Source organism: Thermoascus crustaceus, assembly GCF_041956765.1.
Source record: "Thermoascus crustaceus strain CBS 181.67 unplaced genomic scaffold VTN00scaffold_3, whole genome shotgun sequence".
In the NCBI taxonomy this organism is placed as follows: domain Eukaryota; kingdom Fungi; phylum Ascomycota; class Eurotiomycetes; order Eurotiales; family Thermoascaceae; genus Thermoascus; species Thermoascus crustaceus.
This window is the reverse complement of record NW_027192529.1, coordinates 245,326-261,106: the sequence shown is the minus strand read 5'-3', so window position 1 is coordinate 261,106 and position 15,781 is coordinate 245,326. Positions and strand designations below refer to the sequence as shown.

Below are 15,781 nucleotides of genomic sequence, written 5' to 3'. Positions count from 1 at the left end.
GACAGGTTCAGGAACAAGAGACGACGCCCGTCTAGGCTGGACGATACTCCCAACGAGAAGCAGTCGTGCTGTGGATCCGCGGTTTGTTCCACCGGGCAGGAGATGGAGATAGGCCGCGCTCTTCCCGTGGTACGCAACCCCCAGGCGGGTCGCTTAGAAGCCAGGAGTCTGCCCCTGATGGTCGTCCATAGTCTATCTCGATAGGATGGTCGACCTAGGTACGAGTACACAGTAAATACGTGTTGGCCGGGCTTGGACGGTCCTCTGCAGACTCTGCAGACAACTATGTGTGTGTGTGTGTGTACCTTGATCCACGGTGTCAGACAAGGGGACCAAGGGAGCTCTCTGCAGCTTCCCCTAGCGCCATCACCGTGGGTGTGCGGATGGTCGCGATGATGGAGAGTCGATACACCTGTAATGCCAATGGAATGGAATTATCCATTCAAACCGTATAGAGCTGTTCACTTAATATTCAATTCAGACAGAATTTCAACCTGTGGCTGTGCGCTCGTAGATGTTTTTATATTATGCAGCTTATCTAAGCGCGCTCGATCCCTCCCGGACGGGCCCCATGTGGCTTTCCCCGTGCCTGGGCGAGGGAGGAGTTCGAGATCCATCAACGCCGAACGCAACATTCCACCTCGACGCGTCTGAGATACTCTGGCTTGACGCTTACTTTTCTGCTGCCAGGAGGGTTATCCTCAGACCGAAACGACGCTCTTTACAAACCCCCAGGACAGGAACCTTCGATCCCGACTCGCCGAACACCGGCTGTCCGGACCCTACATGACGCTTGGGTTGACCCGCGACGCAGACCCCGAAACGCTCCCGGAAGAGAAGGAAGAACGGTTACCGGTCACTGTGGTCAGGAAGGGGGAGGTCAGAACACGACTCAACGGACGAATATTCTGAGGCGACGCTCGTTCGCGGCGTTCGCGACTCGCCTGTTGCACGCGCGACGCCGGAGCCTCGGCTCAAGGAATACGCAGCCCTTGGTGGGAAGTGTTTCTGAGTGTATGGGGAAGGGTTAAACCATGGCGCCCGGCGGAGGAGGAAATATTAAGGTGGTGGTGAGAGTGCGGCCTTTCAACAGCAGAGGTTAGCATAGCAGGCCGGCGAACCACGGATATATATCCCCGCCTTTTTTTTAGATCATGAGCTGACTTCTTGGTTTGCTACGTGCAGAAATCGAACGAGGGGCAAAATGTATCGTTCAGATGAAAGGGAACCAGACGGTTCTCACACCGCCGCCCGGCGCAGATGAGAAGCTCAAGAAGGGCCCTGCCGCGAAGGTCGCCGCCGAAGGGCCCAAGACGTTCGCATTCGACAGGTCGTATTGGTCGTTTGACAAGAATGATCCCAACTACGCCGGCCAAGAGCACCTCTTCAACGATCTGGGTATGCCGTTGCTCGACAATGCCTTTGAAGGTTACAATAACTGTATCTTCGCCTACGGTCAGACCGGTTCGGGAAAGTCGTATTCGATGATGGGATACGGGCAGGAACATGGTGTTATTCCCAAGATTTGCCAGTCTATGTTTCAACGGATTGCGGCTCTCCAGGAGGATAAGAACCTGACCTGTACGGTTGAAGTGTCCTACCTTGAGATCTACAACGAAAGGGTGCGCGACTTGCTTAATCCATCCACCAAGGGCAACCTGAAGGTCCGAGAGCATCCGTCGACGGGTCCGTATGTTGAAGATCTCGCGAAGCTGGTGGTGCGTTCCTTCCAGGAGATCGAGAACCTGATGGACGAGGGTAACAAAGCAAGAACGGTCGCTGCCACCAACATGAACGAAACGTCCAGTCGATCTCACGCTGTGTTCACCCTGACCCTGACGCAGAAACGCCACGATGCTGAAACGACGATGGATACGGAGAAGGTGTCGAGAATCAGTCTGGTCGATCTGGCAGGTTCCGAGAGAGCAACGTCTACGGGAGCAACCGGTGCCCGGTTGAAGGAAGGTGCCGAAATCAACCGTTCTCTTTCCACCCTGGGTCGTGTGATTGCGGCGTTGGCCGATCTTTCAGCTGGCAAGAAAAAGAACGCGTCGATGGTTCCCTACCGCGACTCTGTTTTGACATGGTTGCTTAAGGACTCTCTGGGAGGTAACTCGATGACAGCAATGATTGCAGCTATCTCACCCGCAGACATCAACTTCGAAGAGACTCTCAGTACTTTGCGGTACGCCGACTCTGCCAAACGGATCAAGAACCATGCGGTTGTCAACGAGGATCCGAACGCGCGGATGATCAGAGAGCTCAAAGAGGAACTCGCCCAGCTCAGAAGCAAGCTTGGAGGCGCTGCGGCAGCAGGCGGAGGTGGGACAGTTGGAGGAGTGCCTCCTGAGGAAAACTATGCCCCCGACACTCCGTTGGAAAAACAGATTGTGTCCATCGCGCAGCCAGATGGCACCGTCAAGAAGGTCAGCAAAGCGGAGATCGTTGAACAGTTGAACCAGAGCGAGAAGCTCTACAAGGACCTCAATCAGACCTGGGAGGAGAAGCTGCAGAAGACGGAGGAGATTCACAGGGAGCGTGAAGCTGCGCTGGAGGAGCTGGGTATTAGCATCGAAAAGGGCTTTGTTGGTTTGAGCACACCCAAGAAGATGCCCCATTTGGTTAACCTCAGTGATGACCCGCTACTGGCTGAGTGTTTGGTCTACAATATCAAGCCAGGAACGACGACGGTCGGGAACGTGGATAGTGCAACATCCGCCGAGATCCGACTGAATGGCTCCAAGATCCTCCAACACCATTGTACGTTTGAGAACGTGGAGAACGTTGTCACCATTGTTCCGAGCGAAGGTGCTGCGGTGATGGTGAACGGGCTCCGTATCGACAAGCCCAAGCGCCTCAAGAGCGGGTTTCGGATCATCCTTGGCGATTTCCATATCTTCCGCTTCAACCATCCACAGGAAGCTCGTGCTGAGAGGGTAGAGCAGAGTCTCCTGCGTCACAGCGTCACGGCCAGCCAGCTGGGCTCGCCTGCCCCTGCCTCTACCCCTAACAAAGGCCATGATCGTGCGATAAGCAAGGCTGGATCATCGGATGCTGATGGAGATTCGAGCAGGGCTGACTCTCCTATGCCGTCTCAACGGGGTCGCGACACCGATTGGTTCTATGCCCGTAGGGAGGCTGTCAGCGCGATACTTGGCCCTGACCAGAAGATCTCACATCTCACAGACGACGAGCTGGACGCTTTGTTTGAGGACGTCCAGAAGGCGAGAGCCGTGCGCCGAGGGCTGGCGGAGAACGAAGAGGACACGGATTCGCTCAGCTCATTCCCCGTACGTGACAAGTACATGTCGAACGGTACGATCGACAACTTCTCTCTGGATACCGCTATCACCATGCCTGGGACCCCTCGTCAGGGTGATGACGAGGAGGGAGCGAACGCTGATAATGCCCTGCAAATGGCGCGTGATGAGATGCAGCGTCAGTTGGACAAGCAGAAAGAGGAGTATCAGGAGAAGTTGAAGAACGCAGAGGCGTCGTCCGACCATGACATGGAAGAACTGCGCTCGGAGAAAGCTCGCATGGAGGAAGCCCTCAAGACTGCCAAGGAGGAGTTCCAGCAACAGCTGCAGAAGCAGAAGGAGGAGTTCGAATCACAGATCAAGGAGATGAGCAAGCCGATCCCGAAGATCTATGAGAACGGCTTTGCCAGGCTCGAGCCGGAGGAAATCGAGCTCGCGAAGTCGGTGTTCCAGCGATGGTCGCAGCGGAACTATGTTCGCATGGCCGAATCGATCCTTCAGCATGCGTCTCTGCTGAAGGAGGCCCAGGTTATGAGCCAAATCATGGACAAAAATGTCGTGTTCCAGTTTGCCATCATTGATCATGGCCACAACATGGCTTCATCCTATGACCTTGTTCTGAATGGCATCTCCGGCGATGATGATATCGCACTGGATGATGCGAAGAAGCCCTGCGTTGGAGTTCGTGTGATTGACTTCAAGCGCTGCGTCATCCACCTCTGGTCGATCGAGAAGCTCCGGCGTCGCGTTCAAGCTATGCGTCAGATGCATCAGTATATCGATCGTCCTGACTACATTCAGCATTTCAAACTCGAGAACCCCTTTTCCGAATCATGTTCGCCCCAGTACTCCCTCGTGGGCGATGCTGATGTCCCGCTAACCGCAGTCTTCGAGACTCGTGTGCGCGACTACTCTGTCGAAGTCATTTCCCCGTACACGCTGAGTGCCGTGGGAATAATCAGACTGTCCTTGGAACCGTCCTCTGCCCAGGCGCCCTCATCGACCCTGAAGTTCAACGTGGTTATGCGTGACATGGTCGGGTTTGCCGAATGGGAGGGAACGGAAGTCCACGCGCAGCTGTTCGTCCCGGGTATCTCTGAGGAGGGCGGGGCTACAACAACCCAAATGATCAGTGGGTTTGACGAGAATCCGGTTCGATTTGAGAGTGTCCATAGCATGAGCTTGCCCCTGTCTAGCCCGCGAACAGCGGCGCTGAAGGTCTGTATTTATGCCAAGGTAACGCCTATGCATTTGGACAAACTCCTCAGCTGGGATGATATGCGAGACTCGGCGGAATCTACCTCCAAGAAACGGAAGACTCCCCGGATCGCGGAGACGGAGTTCTACTCGGAAGAGAGACACGACGTGTTCGCGAGGATACAAATCCTCGAGCTGGCAGAGAACGGAGAGTATCTTCCGGTTGAGGTCGTGCAGAGTAGCAGCCTGGACGCCGGGACGTACCAGCTCCATCAGGGACTGCAACGCCGCATCATGATCAACCTGACCCACAGTTCGACGGCAAGTCTCCCGTGGGATGATATCACCAATCTCCGGGTTGGATCGATCCGCTTGCTCGACCCGTGGGGCAAGATCCCAGACCAGGATCTCCGGACTCCTGACGTTCCGTTGAAGTTGATACAGGAACCCATGGTCAAGGACAATGCGGATGGGACGGCCAATGCTACCATCATTGGCCAGTGGGACTCCAGCCTACACGGATCTTTGCTTCTTGACCGTACCACGGCAGACAAGTATCGCGTACAGGTATCACTACGATGGGATCTCATCTCCTCCCGCCTGCAGGAGCCAATGGTATTCGAGCTTGACCAGACGTTGCAGATCCTTGGCCGGGCCTATGTCCGTCCGCAGTCGATGTTCAAGCAATTCTGGAATTCTACACGGGTCGTACACTCGACCGTCGGCATGTTCTCTGTGGCCGTCCGTCCCGTGTCTGCCAAGCGCGCGGCCGATCTCTGGCGCATGAACACGCAGAACGACTATGTCAAGGGCGAGGAGCTTCTGACGAGCTGGTCTCCGCGAAAGATTTCCCTCGTTCGTGACTTCATCGCGACCCGTAAGCGACGACAGCGCGCTGCAGAGATCGATGCGGCTAGGGGAGCACTCAGCGCAGGCAGCCTGTCGGTCAAGGGAAGCGGTAGGTCCACGCCACTGCGCAGCCAGGAACTCACGGAGCGCCAGAGCAAGCTGCTCCGGAAGTACCTGGTCCTCTGGTCGACGAGAAAGGATCCCACGGAGTTCATCCTCGTCAAGAGCAACACCGAACCTCCCGCAGGAGGTGCTGCTTTTGCTACACGTGCGAAGGAGACATCTACACCGGACGATGCCAGCGCCACGTCTTCTGAGCATGCCGCTCCGAAACCACGATTCGTCGCCACGATCCAGCACATACCCAAGAACCCGTCCGTCCTGAAATCCGGCTACCTTCTGACCCCGGACGACACCAACAGCGTCTGGGTGCGCCGCTTCGTCGAGCTCCGCCGGCCGTACCTCCACATCCACTCCGTCCCCGACGGGGACGAGATCAACGCGATCAACCTGCGCAATTCGCGCGTGGACCACGAGCCTGACTTTGCCCGACTCCTGGACGGATCGGGCGCCGGCGCTGACGGCAGCTCACCCGCGAGAGGAAGTCGTCGGAACGTGTTTGCCATCTACGGGACGCAGAACACGTACCTCTTCGCGGCGCGATCGGAGGCGCAGAAGGTCGATTGGATCTTGAAGATCGACCAGAGCTACTTCAGTAGCAGCAACAGCGGGAGCGGGAATGTCAGCGAAGGTGATCGGATAGTTTGATTGATACGATTGCGGTTTTTAGCGTTTGGATGATTTTGAAGATTTCGATTTCCTATGTTGCAATTTAATGCCCCCTGAACGGCTGAACCGACTTAACTGCCTCATGTAGACGACTGACTATAATCATGTATTTCTTTTTACTTACCCCTACCCCTACTCCCCACGCCTTGTTTCTCTTGTCCTATCTATCTAAACGGTTTCTTTCCCCTCTGTGCTCGTTTCCCCTCTTCCGGCAGAAACTGTTTTTCTCATGCCCCCTCCCCATCTTACATTACATTACATTATATTCTACTTACAGGCCTGGTGTTCACTTATCTTAACTACTTTTGATGTCTATACTTTTTGAGATACCCCCCTGGAAAGAAATATACATCTGCCGTACCTGAACTTGAAACTTGATCTGACTTTGACTTGACACGTGATGCTAGTCGAAAAATCTCACCATGTATGTACGTATATATATTCAAAAGAATTTTTGTTTCTTGAAAGAGAGAGGGAAAGAAAGAAAGAAAGAAACGTAAACTAAATATAGATTAGAAGGCGGTGATAGCGGATATCTATGATTCTAACAGTGGTGGTCCGTGGACTAGTAGGAGGTAGTCAGTGATGGACCAACAACTAAGCTGACTGCTGGCTGAGAATCAAGAGCATCTGTCTACCTATTTCAGACCATCTCCATCTTCCGAGAGATTAGATGATTAGCCGTCATAGCACTCCTCTCTTCTCCCCTTCTCAAGCAGCAGTCCTAACGAACTAATCACATACATCCCTCTGATACCGATACCGATACCTCAGACTTTATCCGATGAGATAGAATAGACAGGCAGGTAGTAGCCACCACGAGTGCTTTCTCCTCTTTCTCATGGGGCTAGAGCTTAACGCGCAATGCATTTGCTGTAAATTGATTCACATTTGAAGACACGCCACCGTCTGTATTTTTGCGGAATGCGGATTGGGTCGGGTTTAGAGGGAGGAGGGACTAACTACCTAATATCCAGTATTGTACATGTACATATACCATGAAATAAATGCCTTTATATAGCTTTCTTAGTAAAAGGAGGTAGGTAGGTCCTCTAGATATTTTATATTAGGTAGTATGCCTAAATAAATATTTTTAGAATCATAGTTCTTTTTTTTTTAAGATATTATCTTAATATCTAGGTAGATATATAGGGATTTACCCATTATCTGCCTATCTATCTATAGAAGTAGTCTATCGTCGAGAATAATCTCCAATGCTATGTACACCATTAAGGGAAAAAAAAGTCCAGCTTTTAATTAATACGCGATGGTTTAGGTAGAGGAAGGAGGAATGAGACGAGTTGTAAGGGACCAAGGGAAATTCCAAGTATAGGGTAAATATTCCTTCACCGTCATTCTCCACGAGGACAGAGCAGGCTCAAGATTGGGGAAGGGGGGGGGGGGGGGAATTCATGTCCCTACCTAACAAGAGAGAATCTCGATTCTCGACAAAGATGCGACGGAGCCGTGTCATTAGGTAGTCTGAGCGGGAATTACCTCCACGGAAAAGGATACCACCTTCCTCCTGCAGGATTTATCAAAGTTCGTCCGTTAGTACCCTCCTCTGTCAGCTGACTTTCTTCTGTCTCATCGCTTGGTGCTAGGTATTCCGAATATCGCGATCGCGGGGCCAAGTCCGGGCCAGGTCGCCCGGAAAAAGCTGTATTAAATTCTCCATCAACGTACTTCAGAACTCATTGTGAACAGGTGGTCTTGTAGGTTAAGTAAGAGGTGTATAGAGTCAGAGGAATCGCGGAGTCGATTAACCCATGGAATGATTCGACAGCTTATATAGTAGTAAGACTTACGGTAAAGTTTCTAAGTTACTGTCCTGAGAAAGATCGTCCCTTGTGCTCCATATCCCCTTGCTGCACATACGGGGACCGACCACCTGATCTTTAAGGTAACTAAGGTTGGCCTAGGGGCTCGCTTACCTGGGTACTTAGGCGCTCGGATCCCTTCTGAGCTTCAACTACATCATAACCACTCTTTAACTGTCTTTATAACCTATATCTCATTCTTACAGAGCCTATTAGGCACTCTAATGGGGTGCTGAAGCTCAAACCCTTCTGAGAGTCCCCTATCAGCCGCCTGTCTAGAGGTGCTACGGTACTCAATCATTTGCCAAGACCCCAGATAAGTATTAACTAGAATGGGCCATAGTGCATAGCCCCCAGGCCCTGGACCTGCATGTGCTGCCAGGGTTTCAACTGATCAGCAATTGTGCAGCAAGGGGATAAATGCATAACTGAGCTGCTCATTTTTCTATGTCAACGTAATACGACTCGACTTCTGCTCTCCTCGAAGTCCATTATGATGGATGTAAAATGTACCGGAAAAGATCAAATCCACACAAAAAATAATAAAAGATTTTTTTTCTCCCGCCGTTGAGTCTATGAGCATGAGCGCCCTACCCGGTACCAGATCTTGCCTCGTTGCTCCTGAAGGTTCTCATCCCGCTGCACTCTTAGCACTTATTGCAAGGTCTAAGTCAATTAGGCAATGCTCGCTGGGAGGGGATTGTCATTGTTCCTCGTCCATCATGAGATTGCCAGTTGAAACGGAACATCTCCGTGAAGGACCCTCATCCCAGCCTGGGTATGTATGTAAAAAGGACTCATAACCTAAACTGGTCAGGCATCGAGACACCGTCATCAACATGATTATGTACTGTGTACTGGGTTGGGGTCAGTAGGATTCGATTCCCTGTTGCGACTCACAGGCGGGATGCTGGTCAATCAACGTAGTAATGCTGGTATTCTGATGCTGCCTGCTTTTGAATATTATTATTGTTCACCGCCCTGCATCCTTTATTCATCTATTCCCTTGCGGACGTTCAAACTCATCCGAAGATGTGACACCTGGTCTTTTTCGCCCTAGGAGCTCGCTCACTCCCGGGCACTGGTTTTAGGTTTGGAGGTACTTGAGAACAAGGTTCAATTAAGCTTCACTAAAGAGGTATGAACTTCTGCGGCACAGCCATTCTCCAACTATATCTTTAACTACTTACCTAATATCACATGGATGCTTATAGAATCTATTAGGCACTCTAACTCTTATAGAGTACCAAAGCCCAAAATCTTCTGGGAACCCTCTCTCATCCATCTGGTCTTAGAGGCGTCTCGATCTGATGCCAAGATCATCAAAGGTAGTATCAACTACTGCGGAAGATAGGCCATAGTTCATGGGGTCACTTACTGATCAGCGAAGTGTCACATTTTCGTCCACAAGGGGAAGAAGGATGAGTGGCCAGCATCCATCTGTGGGGCGCACCGGGGAATCAATCCTACCAGGTGATACTGCACTCCACACCTTCGACACAGCCATCCAGTGCAGCAAGCTGCTCAAGTGCCTTCTCCACGACGTTCCGTGTAGATGTGCTCATGGAGGTCTTGTGGCGATGCAAGAGATCGGCTTCCCATAGTCGCAAGCAATAACGCGGTGATGAATTCTGTTTTGATGATGCCTCGTCCATATTCGGTTGAGCTGGAGCATGTATGCAGTATGTTTGCTCGGTGGCAAGCGGCGCATCAGGTACGGCCGGATGATCTCTTTCCGCCCCGATACTATGATGTGCTGTGACTCGATCTCCTCTTACGCGAGGATGTAAATACGAATGCCAAGAAAATGCGCCAATAGGCATAAATTGTAAGTATCCGCGGATGCGGAAGAGTTTGGCGGCTTGGTGGGTTCGCTTGTGGATTACATTACTAGAAAGGATTCAACGTTACTATTATTATCTTGCTTGGGTCTTTGCAACGCGGCCGAGTTTATGGAGTAGGTAGGCCTTTTACAGGGTGCCTTAAGCTAAGCAAGCTTTGCGGCCCTAATGCTAATGAGCTTGTTGACCCGCAATGCTACAATGAGCTTTTCGGCCCCAATATGAAGTACCGTGGTATAACCCAGTGGGACTCCCTGGTGCGCTCCACTAACAGGGATGCCTAGTGGGCCTGGTGTTCTGATGCTGCTTTTGCATTTCACTGCCGGCATTCTTTCCTACTGCCTGGTCAGTCAGCCATATTAATGATCTTAAGAGATGTGAAGGCAGTAAGGATAGCCAGGAGGCAATTGTCAAAGGCAGCATCAGAACACCAGCACTGACCAGCATCCACCTGAGGGGCGCACCAGGGAATCTTTCCGGATTATACCACAGTACTACTGAGATTTTTGGCCCCAATGCCAATGAATTTCCGGACCCAGTAGTACTAATAAGCTTTCGGCCCCCAATGCTAATTGAGCTTTCAGGTGTCCAATACTCTGTATAAATGAGCTTTCAGGCCTCCGAAGATTATCTAATAGATCTGGGATAGAACTATAAGTATCAGGATTTCACCTCGAGTAAATCAACTAGATCAGCTGCGAAAGGCAAAGCAACAGCACTCGAGAACTCTTCAATCAAGCTCTACGCTGCTCCTCTTCTCAGGACCAAAAACATCCATCCTCGATCACCAATTTCAAACAAACCCCTCCTTCAAACCACACCACAATGCCCAACGCCATCAAACTCCTCCTCGCCACCCTCGCCCTCGCGGCCCCCATCGCCGCGCAACAAGCCGTCCAGGCCGTCTGGAGCAGAGGCGGCTTCGAGACCATCAGCGGTCCCGCGGGCAACGAGATGGGCCACAGCAGCGGCTTCACGATCCTCGACCAGGACGGCAACGAGATCTACAGCAACGCCTACCCGGGCGACTATGCCCCCTGCCAGATGAACGGACACACCTTCACCCTCAGCGGCGGGTGCTTCTCCGCACCCTTCAAGTTCGCCTGCACGTCCAAGTTCGACGGGAACCCGAAGAACTGCGAGGTGTTGGATTCGTCGGGGAACAGCCTCGGCAAGGCGGATGGGAATACCAAGACGAACTTTAATGGGATCTCGATCTCGGAGGATGGGACTTGTAGCGTGGGGTTCACGCTGGGGCCGAATGATCACTGTGGTCCGAACACGAGTGGGTTTAATGTGTCTTGAGCGTGGATGGCCGGTCTTTGGTTTCTTGTTACGGACGGGAAGGCAGGAAGGAAGGGCTAGAAAGTGCAGGGCTAGGTTAATGAAGATTCTGTCTTCATGTCTTGAGACTGAGGAAAGGTGGTCTGCGGATTATCCTGTCCAAGATAGTGCTATAATGTGGAATAAGAATACATACTGTTGACCCTTATCAATGGTTTCTTCAACTGCCGTGGTCTTACCAGTCTTCCTTGCAGTTGCCATAACAATTGAGTAGGTAGGTAGGAACCGGTGTTGCTGTCTGTCACTCTCCAACGCTGTTGCTGTGAGCAGAATCAAACTCACTCCTGTGTCCCATATGGATAATCTAGAGTTATCAATATTAAATAATAAAGATTAAAAGTTTTTAATTTTATCTCTATTATAGTAAAAAAGCTTTTTTCTTTAAAACAAAAATGGGAGTCTAACCTCTACTTTAAACTAAAATTACCCATAGGTATTATATATGTAAATAGATCTATATCTCCGACTCTTTGCGCTGGGCGGTTTGCCCGGGCTAGTATAGTATAGTACCTCCATAGCCTTGTGTGGGCTCTGTGGGCTGCGAACCATTGTCGCGGCGTACCTAAACAAATTGTTAAAAAAAAGGAATCAGGTTGGAAAGCCGTCCTTGAATAAATGTAACGCCTTTCCCAGCGCGCTCCCATCATGGAACCCATAACAATAACGTCGTGACGTCTTCATTCAATCCTTCGCATGACTCGGCCATACGCCCTACCTAAACATACCATGGTGCCCTACATTAGAGCGTCCTGCCTCAATCTGTGGTTCATTCAGCCATATACCCTAACACAAATGGCATCATGTTGGGATCCAATAGAACGATAGTTATTGGCTTAGTAGTTCCTAAAGAAGTTGCCTTTGTCTTGCGCACACTAATCCGTTCAACTTATATACAAAGATTCTCTCAGTATCCAACAATTAAATATGTATTCCAATAGTAAACTGTCCTCATGTTTGGCTACCCTGCATGGATCAACGTTCTGCTACTGAGAGGCGATGTTCCAGTAAAGCATCCTCGTGTGTCGGGGGACCAGCATAGTTTTTGTAACCCCAGATCCAGTACCAGGCCGAGGCAACAACAACAAAGCCCACAAACACCACAGATGCATAGTTCACGGTCTCAGCAGTGACAGGGAGAGAAGATGGCATGCAGAACAAGGGGACGGCTAATGCACTCCAGCCTGCAATTGAAAACGGTCTATTAGTTTCTCTCACGCTTTTAAGGTATGGTAGAGTGAATAGCAGGCCGGATATGACAAAAGGTGGGAGATGCTTACAGAGCGCAACAACGTTGCAGACGGCTCCAAGGATCCCTAGGTCGAAGTTACCGTTTTTCAGATGTGTGCGGCCGCCGAATAGCGATACGGCGATCGGGCAGGCGTAACTGACCGTCAAGCAGATGACTCCAACGCCAGAGAAAGCATTGAATGCCGCTGTCGAGCCGAAGTAGATGACTCCAAGTAAAATCTGGACGGTCATACTGAGCATCATGCTGTTGAGAGGTACATCAAGGGTCCTGTTGATCTGCTTCCACCACCCAGAGCCAGGAATGGCTCCATCGCGTGCGAAAGCCCAAATGCATCGCGAAGTGGCAGTTGTGCAACCGGTGCCACAGATAAGGCCGAGTACAATCAGCGGAATCAGGAGACCAAAAGCGCCACCAGAGCTCCCGACGGCAGATCTCAGAATAGTTGGGACCGGTTGTCCGGAGGGAAGGGCGATCAGCTGGGCCAGATCTGGAAGCACAAAGACAAGTGGTATCAAGAAAAGAAGCCCGGCAATGGTATTGATGACAACAGTGCCCACCATGGCCTTTGGAACCTGAGTGGTCGGCTCTTGGACCTCTTCGCACATACTATTATTGTGAGCTGGGTTCTGTGTGCAAGGGGCATGGGATCACTTACGAGATAATCATTCCGGTAGAGGATGTGGCGTATGCTGCGTGAAGCAAGCCTACGCAAAAGGACCAGCCTGGGGGCCAACCAGACTGCGGCTCAAAGTGGGTGAAAACGTACGTTCCGCTGTGTCTACCATTCCTGGCAATGGCGAGAGTGCAGATCACAATAGCTATAACACCAGCAAATGTCCAGAAAATGGCGAACGTCTATATACCAGGATTACTATTGTCAGCTAGAGTCTGGAAGGAGGGATTACCCTACGCACGTCAAGCCATGGCAGCCACCTATTCCCGAGGGAGGAGATAGCGTTGCAGAGAAGAGTGATGCCAAGGAAGATGAGAAAGGTCTGGTATCTCTCAGGCTCAAAGATTCCGACACCTGGAGAAGACTCAAAAACGTTGATACAAGCAACCAGAAAGAGCGTCGTTCCGAAATTCACCGCGAGGGTGATGGTGATATTGCCCACAATGTAAGACCAGCCACAGATCCAAGAGGCAATCTTTCGGCACCATGACGGTGAGAGTATGAATGTCTGGTAATACACGCCTCCTGCAGTGGGATAGACGGAGGTGATTTCCCCCAGAGAGATGGCAACACAGAGAATGATGATAGACACACCGAACCAGCCCCAGATGATGTTGGCTGGCCCGCCGCCAACGAGCGGATAGAATAAGGTCGTGGCTAGCCCATACGGAATGGCCGCGAGGACGAAAGACATGAAAGCTACCTGCAAGGTTGAGCGGTTCCTCGATAGTTCTGGCTGATATCCCAGGGCTTCCAAGAGGTGATCTGCAAACAGTTGGTTGCCCTCCTCCAGATCAGATTCCTCTGCGGTGGTGTGACCGCCAATCCTGAGGTTTTTATCGTGAGAGCCTCTGCGTTGGTGGATATCGTCCGCATCTGACCTTGTTGGACCGCGATATGGCGGTTCCCGCAAAGCGCCGTGGGCCTTGGGGATGGATTCCATCATTCCTCTCCGGGCGGTACAACAGAAAAATGACCGATTCTACTCCGCAGGCGAAGTTGAGAGGGTGGGAAAAAATTGCCTCCTGGCGGACAAGGAGCTGATAATGTGATGACTGTTGAAAACCTTCCCCAGCTCGTTCTCATTTTCCCTTCCGATCCGGGAAACATAAAAACGCCTCGACTAGAGGTGGGGATGTTTGGGAATGGATTGGTGGGAGACAAATGTCAGAATCGGAATCCTTCACTGGTGACGGAGGGAGATCGGAAATCGGAGGTGGCTCATTTAACCATCCTAATTAGGATTGGTACATGGCGCTTAAAATAATAACAACCTCTTCCCGATATATTCTCGTTTGCTGATATGTCGGAAGTACCGGTTGGCCCGATCAACTAGCCTAGGGCTTAGGGCTTCGGGCTAGGGCTGGTGAGCGTATTCAACACGAGAGTCGCGCAGATGGGGAGAGCTGCCTGAAGCGTCAATCTCCGGAATTTGAACTAGATATGGAATCTCGGTGCCCCAGTCTGCTGACCCCCGCCTGTCATTGTTTATATGGCTACGGCCTTTTTCAGACAGGCCTGCAACTTGAAATGCGGTGCCTTCCATTCCGTCGTTCTTCACATTGACTGCAATAGGCAGGTGTATTAACGTCACTGACATCCGGGCCCCTATCTAGTGGCTGAGGGCTAAGGATCAAGACAATGATCCTGACCACTGTCTTTGCGCCGTGGTTGGAGGGTCGTTCTATCAATTCATGGAGTGCGGATTGAAATTGCGAAGCGCAGGGAAGACTGGATCGCCTCTAGTTGAACAGCGATGTATACCAGCCTCAAGTGTCGAAGAAGATCAACTAGGCTGTCAAGATGATGGTCTTCGAGTTGTGCGTACGAATCTGTCAAGTTGAAAGGATAACAATGCCTTATTTTCAGCTTGCGACGTGTAGGTGAGGTTCACCGCCTGATGAATCAAGCTCTTGAGAGCATCGATTATTGAATGTGTCTCGTCCTTGCGTTTCAGAACCCAAAAGATCGCAATGCGAGACTTGAGGAGCTGCTCGATGATATTCGTGCAGAAGTCTTGGACCAGCTGTCGATCTCTGAGAGCGACTTTGACAGCGAGGAGAGCTGAAGATGGGGGTTGGTTCCACGACTGGAGTCGGGGAGACATCCAAAATGGCGTGCCATTCGGTCTGGCGGTGAAACGACGTCGGTCTCTCAGAATTCGAGCGCTCTGAAGACTGGACTGGCGATCAATGATGCATTGGGAAGAAATTATGGGGAGGGCTTGGGTCGATTGGATGCTGGACAGGGAATGATGGATCTGTGTGCGTTCGTTATGACCGATGGCTTGGTCTGAAATGATCAGGCCCTTCACCTCATCGACGAGAGCCTCCATCCGATAAAGCTCGTTGCATGGCTTGTTTGCGCTATTTCTCGGATCGCAAGCAGCTCGTTGCGCATGTCTCGTTGCTCAGCTTGGCTGCCCACCTACGCGAAAGCGGCGATGTTTGCAGTTTCTCGTTCTTGGATAATGTCGTCGTATTGAAGCGCGGCGGGCTTATGAATTGAACAAGCATACGCTTCGTGGTGCTACTGCGACGGCCTGCCTCATCGGAAACGAGGCAAGCTCTACTCGCGGAAGAGCATCGGCGATGTCAGCAAGGCTTTGGACGATCACTGTCCCGTCTCACGCTCAGCTATCGCCTTGTTGCTAAAGGGCTTGCGACGAGCTTCTCCCCATCGACACCTTGCCGTAATGGCAAACCCTCTGCGAGAATCCTGTTTATTTTTACGCTGTTCCTTTTCAACAAGGTTCAGAA

The 15,781-nt window shown here is 51.3% G+C and overlaps 4 protein-coding genes across 4 annotated transcripts; 2 read left to right on the top strand and 2 right to left on the bottom strand.

Moving 5' to 3' along the window:
• Window positions 1-1,034: 1,034 nt before the first annotated feature.
• Window positions 1,035-6,074, top strand: VTN00DRAFT_5287 (uncharacterized protein; the record flags this gene model as incomplete). The annotated part of the gene is made up of 2 exons (XM_069431801.1): window positions 1,035-1,098; window positions 1,186-6,074. The coding sequence occupies 2 exons, from the start codon at window positions 1,035-1,037 to the stop codon at window positions 6,072-6,074; spliced, it is 4,953 nt and encodes a 1,650-aa protein (XP_069287724.1).
• Window positions 6,075-10,581: 4,507 nt separating this feature from the next.
• Window positions 10,582-11,061, top strand: VTN00DRAFT_5286 (uncharacterized protein; the record flags this gene model as incomplete). Its single annotated transcript, XM_069431800.1, has 1 exon — window positions 10,582-11,061. One exon carries the CDS (start codon window positions 10,582-10,584, stop codon window positions 11,059-11,061), a length of 480 nt encoding a protein of 159 aa, XP_069287723.1.
• Window positions 11,062-12,072: 1,011 nt separating this feature from the next.
• VTN00DRAFT_5285 (uncharacterized protein) lies at window positions 12,073-13,968 on the bottom strand (the record flags this gene model as incomplete). Its single annotated transcript, XM_069431799.1, has 4 exons — window positions 12,073-12,281; window positions 12,378-12,955; window positions 13,005-13,204; window positions 13,264-13,968. 4 exons carry the CDS (start codon window positions 13,966-13,968, stop codon window positions 12,073-12,075), a joined length of 1,692 nt encoding a protein of 563 aa, XP_069287722.1.
• Window positions 13,969-14,379: 411 nt separating this feature from the next.
• VTN00DRAFT_5284 (uncharacterized protein) lies at window positions 14,380-15,357 on the bottom strand (the record flags this gene model as incomplete). Its single annotated transcript, XM_069431798.1, has 2 exons — window positions 14,380-14,634; window positions 14,851-15,357. 2 exons carry the CDS (start codon window positions 15,355-15,357, stop codon window positions 14,380-14,382), a joined length of 762 nt encoding a protein of 253 aa, XP_069287721.1.
• Between the last annotated feature and the right edge of the window lie 424 nt (window positions 15,358-15,781).